Source organism: Hyperolius riggenbachi, chromosome 10 (assembly GCF_040937935.1).
Source record: "Hyperolius riggenbachi isolate aHypRig1 chromosome 10, aHypRig1.pri, whole genome shotgun sequence".
NCBI classification, from domain to species: domain Eukaryota; kingdom Metazoa; phylum Chordata; class Amphibia; order Anura; family Hyperoliidae; genus Hyperolius; species Hyperolius riggenbachi.
In genome coordinates this window covers 241,505,393-241,519,468 of record NC_090655.1, presented here as the reverse complement: position 1 = coordinate 241,519,468, position 14,076 = coordinate 241,505,393, and the positions used below count along the sequence as shown (strand labels likewise).

General features: G+C 43.1%; 1 protein-coding gene across 1 annotated transcript in view; it reads left to right on the top strand.

The window, feature by feature from the left end:
- LOC137535044 (zinc finger protein 300-like) overlaps positions 1–9,148 on the top strand; it is a 30,388-nt gene extending 21,240 nt beyond the window's left edge. Inside the window, exon 7 of the mRNA XM_068256808.1 lies at positions 4,973–9,148. Within this exon, the coding sequence (XP_068112909.1) occupies positions 4,973–5,871 (899 nt within the window). The 3' untranslated portion in view covers positions 5,872–9,148. The remainder of the gene's footprint in view (positions 1–4,972) is intronic.
- Positions 9,149–14,076: the final 4,928 nt, after the last annotated feature.

The window sequence follows — 14,076 nt, the reverse complement described above, 5'->3', positions numbered from 1 at the left end:
AGGATTTACGGGCATTGATTTACCCAGAGGAAAAGCCCAACCTGACCCCAGTTGAACTATCCGCCCTGAATTGGTTGAAACAAAATTCGGGACTAATAATAAAAAAAGGGGGACAAGGGGAGTAACTTAGTGATCATGTCCCAGCAGTACTACATGGAAGAGGCAATGAGACAATTAGAGGGGGACAACATATTCTATGAAATACTCCCTAAAGACCCTATACAGCAATATAAAACACTGTTACAATCCTTGTTGAGAAAGGAGCAGGAACGGGGTGGCTGTCCAAAAAAATAGGAGATGGGTTATTACCCCCCTCTCCGAAAAAGCCAGTATGGTACTTCCTGCCAAAAGTCCATCAAAACATGGATAGGCCGCCTGGCCGTCCAATTGTGTCCGCCAGAGGCTCACTGACAGAACCTCTGTTAAAGTATTTGGACTATGTACTACATCCATTTTTCTAGGAGATCCCCTCCTACCTGGCGGACACTTTGGATGTGTTAAAGAGGCTACCACTCCTGGACTGGCAGGAAGGCTACTCCTTGGTGTCAATCGATGTAGAAAGCCTGTACACCCGAATCCCCCAAAACCTGGGGGTGCAGGTAATCGAGAAGTTTCTGGTTGACCAAAACAAGGATAAGGAATGGGCTAGTTACATTGCTGAATGTCTGTATTTCATTCTATCTTACAATGTCTTCCTTTTCAGTGACAAGGGGTACAGACAGGCCTCTGGCGTGGCGATGGGGACTTCGGTGGCACCAACCCTTGCAAATATTTTTTGGCGGTGTGGGAGCGAGACCACATTTTTCAGGATAACAACCCCCATCGCCACGCCATTTGCTGTTGGTTTCGTTATATGGACGATGTCCTGGTAATATGGAAGGGTACAAGAGAGTGTTTTGAATCTTTTCTGAATTGGATAAACATCAATACTCTTAACATGAAATTTACAGGTGTGTGAAGTGGGAACAGCATTGAGTTTCTAGACCTCACATTGTTCTCAGAGGGAGGGCAATTATTTAGCAAGGGCGTTCGTAAACAGACTGCAACAAATAGCATGTTACTGTATTCCAGCTTTCACCCTAGGCATGTGTTGGATTCAATCCCCTACAGCCAATTCGTTCACCCTAAACGTAACAACAGCAAAGAGGAGGATTTTCTCAAACAAAGTTACGACTTGGGCTTAAGATTTCTGGCAAGAGGCTATCCTATGTCCCTAGTAGTTCAGGCCTTTAAGAAAGCCAATTTGAGATCAAGGGCAGACTTGATTGAAAAGGGGGGGAAAAGGGGGAGAAGAAACCCCAAAAAGAAAAAGATGAAGGCCACAGATGTGACCCAGAGGGGAAACGTCCCCTTTGTATTTGATTTTTCCCCGAGGGCCAAAAGTATTTGCACCTCAATTCGAAAAAATTGGGGTGACCTAAAAGGAAACTCTGGATTGGGACAAATACTGCAAGAAAAGCCCCTTGTAACCTTTCGCAGAGCAAATACAATTGGGAACATGCTGGTTAGGAGTGAGTTCAGGGTGCAAAAGCAAAAAAAAGATTGGCTGACGGGGGCTGGACCAGTGGGTGATTATAAGTGTGGTAACTGTAATCATTGTGCCCACTTTGTACCAGGGAAGGAAGTTACCCTGGGAGGCGGAATAATTTGCATTAAAGACTTTATCTACTGTCGATCAACCTTTGTCATGTCTGCCATGTTGTGCCCCTGTGATCGCTTCTATATAGGCATGACAGCCCAGCCGCTCTGCACTAGGTTCCAACTACATGTGGATTCGCTGAAAACAAAAAGAGGTGCAGGACGCTTGATAGCCCATATGCATGAGGAACATGGAGGGACTTTGGGCTCTCTACGATTCTTGGGCTTAAAAACAGTAGATATCCCCCATAGAGGAGGAGATCGGGTAAAATTACTGAGACAGGGGGAGGCAAAACTTATCTCACGTTTTAAAGCCTGTGGGAGAGTAGGTCTGAATGAAAGGAACAAATTGTATTGCTTTTTGGAACCGTATTGAGGAAAAAAAAAATTTTTTTTGCAAAACGATCCAATCCCGATCTACCATGTATGGGGATCTGGATGGGCAACTTTCAGATTATATGCAAAAATGTGACGGGTTTCAAATTACTAGGACCTTATATTATAGTACTCTTTACTTCAGGGTGACATTAAGACCCTTGCATTATCGTCTTGCTGAATTATGGCTGAACTATTGCCAATATGTTGTTTTTATGACAGTCAAAACGGAATAGTTGTTTTTAATCTTATGCTTTGTTTATGTGGTTTTTAAATGTTATTGACACTAGTGCTATTGTTTATAATTGTTCTGCAGGCTCAATAACCCCGTAACGAGTGATGCCAAGATAGGGTAAAACAGAGAATTATCCGCAAACTGTGTGAACCGCAAAGTGCCTGCTGGGTAGAGGCAGCGGTAACCAAGTAACCTCTCCTGGCGTTTCGAGCAACCACCCACGTGACCCACTCATGTGACAAACCGGTCTGCGCACTGATTGGGCGTAAGCCTAGGTACCTGATTGGCTCAGTGAAGCCAGATGACGTACCCGGAAGGGGCGTGGTTTATCGGGACCGAGCGCACGGCGAGTCCATGGGCGTGTTTGAACGCATCCAGCGGTGGTTGAGTGAATCTACTACATAGATGTATTTATTTAAGGGGGATTTGAGCAAGGTAACAGGGTCTCTGAAGAAGAGGGTTATCCATGAAACGGCTGTTAGACCTACCCCCCCCTTTGCCTAAACCTTGTACCTGTACCTGTCCAATACATTTTCACTGGTAGCAGACGTCTTGGTGCCCAGCGCTTTCTGTCTCTTTCTGCTTATCAAGTTTGTCACTGTTTGGAGCACATCACGATCCCAGTGGACAGATTGCTGAATGGTAGCCAGCATTGTGTGCCAGCCACCTCTCTACTCTTTTCTCATCAGTATTTGTACATGGATTCCAAAGACGAAAAAGGGGGTCTGGCACTGTTGTTTAATTAGAAATCAGCAGTTGTACAGATATAACAATGGATAATACAACATCAAAAAGAGTTCAAATGAACAAATGTGGTACTTATTGTGCTGCTGCTGAGGTGGGGGAGATGGCTGTGGGTGCCAGTGGGTGCGCGGCCTTACGACCGTTTCTCAATGGGGTGAGCCTTGATTCTTCGGAGGCCAATAGAATCTGACATCTTAGTACCAACAAATGAGGAGGGGATACTGTACACCATATGAAAGGTCCATCTCCATTCCTCAGTATAATATCATAGTGCCAACAAATGAGGAGGGGATACTGTACACCATATGAAAGGTCCATCCCCATTCCTCAGTATAACATCATCGTACCAACAAACGAGGAGGGGATACTGTACACCATATGAAAGGCCTGTCTCCATTCCTCAGTATAACATCATAGTGCCAACAAATGAGGAGGAGATACTGTACACCATATGAAAGGCCCATCTCCATTCCTCAGCATAACATCATAGTGCCAACAAATGAGGAGGCGATACTGTATATCATATGAAAGGCCCATCTCCATTCCTCAGTATAACATTATAGTACCAACACATGAGGAGGAGATACTGTACACCATATGAAAGGCCCATCTCCATTCCTCAGCATAACATCATAGTGCCAACAAATGAGGAGGCGATACTGTATATCATATGAAAGGCCCATCTCCATTCCTCAGTATAACATTATAGTACCAACACATGAGGAGGAGATACTGTACACCATATGAAAGGCCCATCTCCATTCCTCAGTATAACATTATGGTACCAACAAATGAGGAGGAGATACTGTACATCATATGAAAGGCCTATCTCCATTCCTCAGTATAACATCATAGTACCAACAAATGAGGAGGAGATACTGTACACCATATGAAAGGCCCATCTCCATTCCCCAGTATAACATCATAGTGCCAACAAATGAGGAGGGGATACTGTACACCATATGAAAGGTCCATCCCCATTCCTCAGTATAACATCATAGTACCAACAAATGAGGAGGGGATACTGTACACCATATGAAAGGTCCATCCCCATTCCTCAGTATAACATCATCGTACCAACAAACGAGGAGGGGATACTGTACACCATATGAAAGGCCTGTCTCCATTCCTTAGTATAACATCATAGCACCAACAAATGATGAGGAGATACTGTACACCATATGAAAGGCCCATCTCCATTCCTCAGTATAACATCATATCACCAACAAATGAGGAGGAGATACTGTACACCATATGAAAGGCCCATCTCTATTCCTCAGTATAACATCATAGCACCAACAAATGAGGAGGAGATACTGTACACCATATGAAAGGCCCATCTCCATTCCTCAGTGTAACATCATAGTACCAACACATGAGGAGGAGATACTGTACACCATATGAAAGACCCATCTCCATCCCTCAGTATAACATCATATCACCAACAAATGAGGAGGGGATACTGTACACCATATGAAAGGTCCATCTACATTCCTCAGTATAACATCATAGCACCAAGAAATGAGGAGGAGATACTGTACACCATATGAAAGGCCCATCTCCATTCCTCAGTATAACATCATAGCACTAACAAATGAGGAGGAGATACTGTACACCATATGAAAGGCCCATCTCCATTCCTCAGTATAACATCATAGCACCAACAAATGAGGAGGAGATACAGTACACCATATGAAAGGCCCATCTCCATTCCGCAGTATAACATCATAGTACCAACAAATAAGGAGGAGATACTGTACACCATATGAAAGGTCCATCTCCTTTACTTAATGTAAAATTATGCTCAGTATACTTGCACTGTGATTCAGTTTATTGTGATGTACTGGTACTTTGTCTTAGCAAGTGGCTGCTACTTTCATGTTGGGATTATATTATATTGACCCATTTGCATTCCATAGATTTGTGAAGGTGCTACTAATTAGAAATTCAGTTTCTAAAGAAAATGTAATTTCCCTCCAGATGGACACGATGTTGGGAACTCTTCGGAGGGACATCTCCATCCAAGGAATACAGCACTGTTGTCACATCAGACACGTCACAGAGGTGTCCATCTTTTCTCATGTTCAGAGTGTGGGGAAGGTTTTAATTATAAAACAACCTATCTTAGACACCAGAGAAGTCACAAAGACATCCATCCATTATCATGCTCTGTGTGTGGGAAATGTTTTAATGACAAAAAAGACCTTCTTAGACACCGGACAAGCCACACAGAGGAGCAGCTGTTTTCATGTTCAGAGTGTGGAAAAAGTTTTATTCAGAAAGTTAGTCTTCGTAGACACCAGACAAGTCACACAGGACTCTATCCTTTATCATGTTCAGAATGTGGGAAAGGTTATAATACCAAATCAGAGCTTCATAGACACCAGACAAGCCACACAGGTGAGCGGTTTTCATGTTCAGAGTGTGGGAAATGTTATACTTACAAAGGAAGCCTTGTTATGCACCAGAGAACTCACACAAGTGAGCGCCCATTCTCATGCTCAGAGTGTGGGAAATGTTATACTTACAAAGGAAGCCTTGTTATGCACCAGAGAACTCACACAATCGAGCGCCCATTCTCATGCTCAGAGTGTGGGAAAGGTTTTGTTAAGAGAGGAAACCTTCTTATACACCAGAGATCTCACACAGGGGAACGTCCATTCTCATGTTCAGAGTGTGGGAAAGGTTTTGTTAGGAAAGGAGAGCTTCTTAAACACCAGAGATTTCACACAGGTAAACTCCCATTCTCATGTACTGAGTGTGGTAAAGGTTTCAGTATGAAAGGAAATCTTCTTAGACACATGAGACTTCACACAGGGAGCATACATTCTCATGTACAGAGTAAGGGAAATTTCAATTTAGAAACAAGACTTGCTTAGACACCACAGTAGTCACACAGGCATGCATCTTTTCTCTTGATCTGTGTGTGGGAAAGGTTTTAGTGATAAATGTGAACTTCTGAGACACCAGAGATTTCACACAGGGGAGCGGCCTTTTTCATGTTCAGATTGTGGTAAATGTTTTGCATAGAAAGCAAACCTGGTCTTTTGTTGAGAAAAGTCACACAGACAAGCAGCTGTTTTCATGTTCAGATTCTGGGAAATGTATAAGAAGGCTTCTTTTATATTTAAAACAACAGATAAGTCACATGGGCATCTTTGCTTTATCTTTTTCAGAGTGTGGGAAGGGTTTTAGTGATAAATGTTATTTTCTAAGACATTGGTAAACACACAGGTGAGCGACCCTTTCCATGTTCAGAGACCGGGAAATGTTTGTCTCAGAAAGCAAACCTAGTTCGCCAGAGAAGTCACTGGTGAGCACCCATTTTCATGTTTAGAGTGTGGGTAAAGTATTGGTTGTAAAGTTGAGCCACAAATACACCAGAGAACATCCTTTTCATGCATAGAATGTGGGAAATGCTTTTCTCAAACAGGACACCTACTTTCACATGAAAAAGTGACACAGCTGAGCATCTTTTTAAATTCTCTAAGGTCCAGTGCACACCAAAAACCTCTAGCAGATCTGCAAAATGCTAGAGGTTTTTGCAGCAGATTTCAGAGCGATTCTAGGCATGTTTAGAGACATTTTCTAAACATGCCTAGCGTTTTTTGGAGCGTTTTTGTGTAGCATATTTCTAAAATTGTTACAGTAAAGCTGTTACTGAACAGCTACTGTAACAAAAACGCCTGGAAAACTGCTCTGATCTAGAGTTTTTCAGAGCAGTTTGAGCTTTTGCTATACTTTACATTGAGGCAGAAATGCATCTGCAAACCGCTAAAGTGCTGCAGGACCCACGTTTGCGGTTTACTAAAATCCTCAAACCGCTGGTGTGCACCATCCCATTGAAATACATTAGCCAAGCGTTTTCACAGGCGGAAGCAGTTTGCGAAATGCTGCAAAAAAGCTCGGTGTGCACTAGGCCTGAGTGTGGGAAATCTTTCTGTGCAAAAGAAGACATTAGACATGATTCACAAAGCTTTTTCACCTGTTTTCCTCTGTTTTAAGCTAATCTGTGTTACTTTTTTAAGCTCCCAAAGAGCAAAAAGAAAAGTCATTTTTAAATGAAGGTAATCAGGAACAACTTACTTGTATTTATTATTTTTTTTTTTTTTTGTATTTATAAAGCGCCAAACATATTACACAGCGCTGGACATTAGTTAAGGTTACAGACAATATTTAGGGGTTACATACAGCAATAAGACAATACAGGAATACATGCAAACCAGATCACACAGCACAGTATGAGTACAAGGTAACGCTTAGTCAGTCACTGGATGGGAGCATGGAGATTAGGCAAGTCGAGTTCACTCAAGAGTTCACTCAGATCCATAGGATGGGTTTACAGGAATGGAGGTGGGTGAATAGGTTCCATAGTGTTGGAGCAGCTCTTGAGAAGTCCTGGAGCCGTGCATGGGGTTGGGTGATGCGGGGGGCATTGAGACAAAGTTCATTAGAGGAGTGGAGTGAGCGGCTAGGTGTGTACCTCTGAGTAAGATCGGAAATGTAGGTTGTGCAGGTTTTGTGGGCAGACACAGTATCTTGAATCTGATTCTGGACTGGATAGGAAGCCAGTGGAGGGATTCACAGAGGGGAGCCGCCGTGATGGAGCGATGGGAGGAGTGGATAATTATGGCTGTCACATTCATGACGGACTGCAGTGGGGCAATTCGGGTCATATTGAGACCAGACAGCAGGGCATTGCAGTAGTCAAGGCGGGAAATTATGAAGGCATGGATGAGGAGTATGGTGGTGGCAGAGGTCAGGAAAGGGCGGATCTTGCAGATGTTACGGTTTTAGTGATTATTTTGCTTGTAAATGTGCCGAAAGGTTAATTTTATCAATTAGGTGATAAATAAGTCATTTATGAGAAGTTTTGTGAATAGAGCCCTATGTGTCTGATGCAGGAAACCATGGTAATATTGCTGTGCTTTGACGTCGCCTGGCAACATTACCCTAACTGTGTACTGCCAATTGCACTTTAAGGCCAAACCGCGGTACTCGACTACCATGACTGTTGCTAAGGTAACGCACGCTACTAACAGTAATGCTCGTTAATAACGTGCATTACCTTAGCAATGTGAGAATAACTGTCTGCAGCTGCCTGAGCTGTTACATTTCTAAACAGAGAAGGATAAATGCACTCATTTGCAGCCGGAAGCCATGTGGATTCTGGTGGCGGATGTAAGACTCATGTGACTCACAGGTGGATTATGGGTAACTGGAAACATGGCAGCTAGGATTTAGTGTATAAATAAGCCCAGTAGCTCCACAGATGGCTTGCTGCATTCCAGATATTATATCATATGGCTGGGAAGAGAGGGAGAGGAAGGTAATGTACAGAAATTATACTGCTGATTATAACCCTGTTCTATGTAACACCCCTCCCCCTCTGTTCCATCATGGCTGCCAGGCCTTGGCCATTCTTATGCTGTCCTGCTGTTCCAGTCAGTATGCACTGCTGTCATCTGTTTTATGTTTTGACAAGATTATCTCATAAATGATTCTATGAATGAGCTGTGACCATTTTACATGTATGTGAATGTAATAAAGATACTTTTTTATGGGAACAAATCTCTGTCTATTGTTAGAGAGTGAAGGTTAATTGAAGATAGCATGTTCCTATACAGTATGTGCCTTGTGTCACTATTTTGCGAGCACCATTTGCGCAATCACATGAAAATGTGCATGAAGGTGTGATGTAGAGTGCCTCTTTAGGCTCCTGGCCTCACTTGAAAAACAAGAAAATATTCTGCATGTCTGAGCCAGCCACACACTAGAGGAAATGGTGTGGGGTTTATTCTGCCCTAGAGAGTGGTCAATAAACCATGATGACAGAGTCACTTTACATTCCTGGCTCCTACTTCGAAGAGGGACACTATAGCTAAGCCAGAACATCACCCGGTCGTAAAACTATAAAAATCAAAGAGACATTCCACAGGCCTGTATGCTAGAGGCCAGTGAGTGACCCTTAATTAAACTTTGATATATAATTCCACATGATTCCATTATTCGATGGATTTGATCCTCCCACCCCAGCCATCCATGAACCTCCCAGATGTGCATGTCACTGTTAACCACACTACCATTCGCCCTACCTCTCAAGCCCGCTGTCTGGGTGTCACCCTGGACTCCGCACTCTCCTTCACTCCCCACATCCAAAACTTCACAAAGTCCTGCAACTTCCACCTTCGTAACATCTGTAAGATTCGCCCTTTCCTGACCTCTGCCACCACCAAAATCGTCATCCATGCCCTCATAATTTCCCGCCTTGACTACTGCAATGCCCTGTTGTCTGGTCTCCCTATGACCAGAACAGCCCCACTGCAGTCCATCATGAATGCAGCAGCAAGAATTATCCACTGCTCCCATCGCTCCACCACGGCAGATCCCCTCCTTGAATCCCTCCACTGGCTTCCTATCCAGTCCAGAATCAGATTCAAGATACTGTGTCTGACCTACAAATCTGTCCACAAAACCTGCCCAACCTACATTTCCGATCTTACTCAGAGGTACACACCTAGCCGCTCATTCCGCTCTTCCAATGAACTTCGCCTAAATGCCCCCCGCATCACCCAGTTCCATGCACGCCTCCAGGACTTCTCAAGAGCTGCTCCAACACTATGGAACTCCCTACCTCCACCCATTAGGGCAGCCCCCTCCTTCAACATCTTCAAGAAAGCCCTCAAAACTTACCTTTTCACTCTGGCCTACTACCCTTGACAAGTGCTCTAAACCCACAGCTGAACTCTGGTCCCCTACCTTTCGTGTCCTTACCTCTCCCTCTAGATTGTAAGCCTTTGGGCAGGGTCCTCCTCCTTTTGTGTCCTACCTGATCATGCACCTCCATTACTGTGAACCCATGCTATGCATCTGAGTGAACCTAATAGAAATCCCCAGAAATCCGCTCACACTTCCCTGGGACAGTGCTGGAACCGGGACAGGCCAATCCAACGAGACAAAGGCAAAGAAAGGGTGTCCGCACAATATCCCTTGCATCAGGTTCCTTTATTATGGACGTATCCACACCACAACACACATCATATAGCTGACATGTTTCGAACCAAACGGTTCTTACTCATAGCTAAAAATTTATGACACTAGACACTATATATACCAGCCTCCTGTGGAGGGGGAGGTCCCACAATTAGAGGCACTCCCCTAAGCACCACATCCAGGATGGGATATTCACATTCCAAAGAGAAACAATCCTTGATAGTATATCTCATGCGAAATGTCTGTACTCTGTCAAATTTTACTTAAAAATATATAGAAAAAGTTCCAAATATAAAATAAAATCAGATAGCAAGAGAGCAGGGAGAAACATATACCGGAGCAACTCCTCACTAAGTTATTAATGCTAGATCCCAACGGGAATTTAAACCCATTGGAAGTCTCGTTCCCAGTCTAAAAATCCATAGAGCCTCTCGGCTGGCAAGCCGTTAATTTTTAGCTATGAGTAAGAACCGTTTGGTTCGAAACATGTCAGCTATATGATGTGTGTTGTGGTGTGGATACGTCCATAATAAAGGAACCTGATGCAAGGGATATTGTGCGGACACCCTTTCTTTGCTTGAGTGAACCTAACTTGCCTAATCTCCATGCTCCCCTCCAGTGACTAAGCATTACCTTGCACTCATACTGTGCTGCATCATCTGGTCTTACTTGTATTTCTGCATTTTCATATTGCTGTATGTCACCCCTAAATATTGTCTGTAACCTAAACTAATGTCCAGCACTGCGTAATATGCTGGCGCTTTATAAATACAATAAATAAATAAATTGTGGAACTGCTGGGGCCCAGTAGTTCACAATTCACAGTGCGTAAAGAGACAAGTGCAGTATGCTTTCTGAGATGTTATTCGATCGATCGAATAGCTGCCTCCCAGCCTGAGATATCGATTCCCTAGACAGAGAAGTTGTCACCCCAAGCGAGTTTGATATCGATTGGTTCAGAGCATAATGACGGAGTGTAAAATGCTGGATTTTATATCATATGTCCGATATCCACTAAGCTATGGAATAATTGGAGAAAATACTCAATTCGTTCCCTAAAACAAAAGGGGCCGGACTTCAGCCTGAGGTCAGATTACTAACGGGTGGAGAAAGGGATAAATGGCTGGACACAGGCTGTGAAAGGAGAGTCCTTCAGCCATCCATATACCATCACAGATTGGCTGTGTTATCCATGGACTTCTATCCACAGAACTTTCCATAATTGGACTTTCTATCTTCTATTGGACTTACAATTCCAAAGAACATACGGTAACTTGACCATTGCTTAGACTATAAATAGTTATTATTTTGACGTTTAATCCCTTATTATTGTAGCTGTATCAATCTTTCTTAATTGTTATATTTACTTTGTGCATTATTTTTTACAATAAAAAACATTTGTCTAAGTACTGTTCTGAAAGGCTCTGCAAAGGATTCACAAGGTAGAAAGGTAGTGAATTAACCCTTTTATTTCAGGATTTAGCTAGAGATAGACTTAGTGTATACGCACACTTAATTGCGAATTGGTGGCAGCAACCTGGTCTGTATATGAGATCACTGATTGTATCGATTGTACATACATACCTGATGAGTCATATCCTGACGAAACATGTCGGGCGGAGCCTAATCACGCAACCAGGAACTGCCGACGGAGATAGCGGTGGGCGTCCCACGTGAGGTGGAGTCGTGAGGAGTGCGCACAAACAGCGGAGCACAGTGGGACTACAGGAACCTGCCTACCTGCGGCCAACATAGCGGGGGAGAGCCCGTTGTTGAAGCAAAACTCTATGCGATCTTATCATCTAGGAATATGTGAGTGCAATATTATTTTATTTTCCAATAAATGTGAGACATATTTACCCATGAGAGGCCTTTTTATTGAGCTCTTAAATAAAGTTTTACTGATTACAAGGAAGAGACGGATGTTGTTGGAGTGACCCAGTTTATTGTCAGAGAGGTGGGGGACGACCCGGTACAGGTCCCAAGGCCATATTAGACCCAACAGTGGTTCTTATTGGACGGTGAGTCCAGCACAAACGGGTGTGGTGGAGGCTGTACTATCCAGCAGATTTATGGACTAATCTACATGTAGCTCACACCTGAGTGGCGCCACCTCTGTGCATTGTATTTTGATATTAAAAGAGGAGGCAAACCGGGGAGAGATCACTACGTGGAGTGTACTGTGTGGAGTGCACCTTAGCTGTCTAGCGTGCTTGTGTTTTTGCTTTAGCTAGAGTTAGACTTTGCGTATACGCACACTTAATTGCAGATTGGTGGCTGCAACCTGGTCTGTATATGAGATCACAGATTGTATCGATTGTACATACAATTGAAATTGGACTGTGTGTGGACTCACCAACCAATCCAAAAGGTTACTTTGCTTGCAGTGCTGACTTCAGGATTTCTTCAGGGTCTGTGGCTGAATGTTAAACTGTGGCAAAGAGAACAGGAATTGAAGGGTGACCGCATTCTGTCACACTTTGTTCTACACCACAGCCTTTCCTTCAGCTCCAACCAGTCTGGCCATTCTCCTCAGAAGAGGAAGACTTTGTGACAGGAATTACACCTCCCTTATCACATTTTAGCAGTGCAACCAATGGGAGTACAGTCCATGCTGGTACTTCAGTTCCCAACACACACTGTGCAAAATAGTAATGGCATAACATGGACTGTAATGAATAATTGCCCTCACTGTCTAGTTTGGATCAGGCGCAGAAGGTGAGTGTGCAGCTCATCATCCAATCAGCAGACAGGATCGTTGGCAGCAACCCCCTCTCCCTACAGGAGCTCCACAACAGCTGATGCAAACAAGAGCCAACAAAATGGCCACTGACCCCCCTCCCCCCATCCTGTCATAGGGGTGACTGACTGCACTCCAACAAAGTCCATAAACTATTACAAACAAGGCTAGAACTTTCTTATTAAGTACAATATGGGTGAAAGAGGCACCCTGGTGTGTATACAATTCTTAAAAACAAAAACGAAAGAAAGGGATGTAGCTTACCTCAAATAACAAAATCTTTGTAACAACAAAAGATTTTTATTATTAAGCACAGACAAAGCGTTTCACGGGTCTAAGCCCGCTTCCTCAGGCCAATAACAGTGCCAAATGGAAAAACCTCATTAGCATAGGGAGCCTTTCTTATTAAGTGTTTTACTTTTATTCAAGCAAATGGCATGAACTAACTTTTTTTTTTTTTTTTTTTTTTTTTGCATATTCTTTATATCAACTAACATTTTCACACCTTGCTGGTTTCTCTCTAAAGCTGCACATGCCACAGCAATGTCATCTAAGTACTCCATTCAAGTGATGTGTTGAAACTGTCAGTTGCAGAACATGGAACACCAGACTGAACATTTAATAAGGAAGTGCTAGCCTTGTTTTACCCTCTTGTTTTATTATCCCAGAAAAAAACAATACATATATATGTAGATAAATACTTGTTCTACTTACATTAGTGTCCATGTTTTGATTACAGTGAATCTTCTATAGTAATTAAAGAGAAAACTGTTCCAAGCATTTTTGTTCTTTACTACCTCTGACTGAAGCAAATCCTGATGTCATTTCCTCCCTTACTCTTTTTTTTTTCTCCTGCTTGAAATGGTGTTTGCCAGACCTCCTTCCCACTGAGATCTGTAGTAAAAACTGCAGTCATATCTAGCTTGCTTTGTACACACCTGTGAGCAGAGCATAGATTGTATTTCAGCAGCTTGTGCAAAGGAGTGAGGTGTATTTCCCTTCTCAGCCTCCTGTCACACTGAACTACCCTCAGCAAATCAGTGTGGAGCAGGAAGGTGGGAGGGAAGATAACAAGCTTCCCTGTCCCAGACAATCTACCAGAATAGAGCCAGGCTGTCTGAGATAAGATACATTACAGCAAACACATTTATCACTATATTGAAATGCTTGCAATGCAGACTGCATGTAGACTAAATAATTAACACAGGATAGTGGGTAAATTGAATTGAATTTTATGGTTGACAATCCTGCTTTAAGGTGGGATTAGATTATGAGCTTCTCTGAGGCACAGTCAGTGACTTGACTATGTAGTCTATAACAATAGAGAGAAAGTTGTGGTACACCGCTTAAC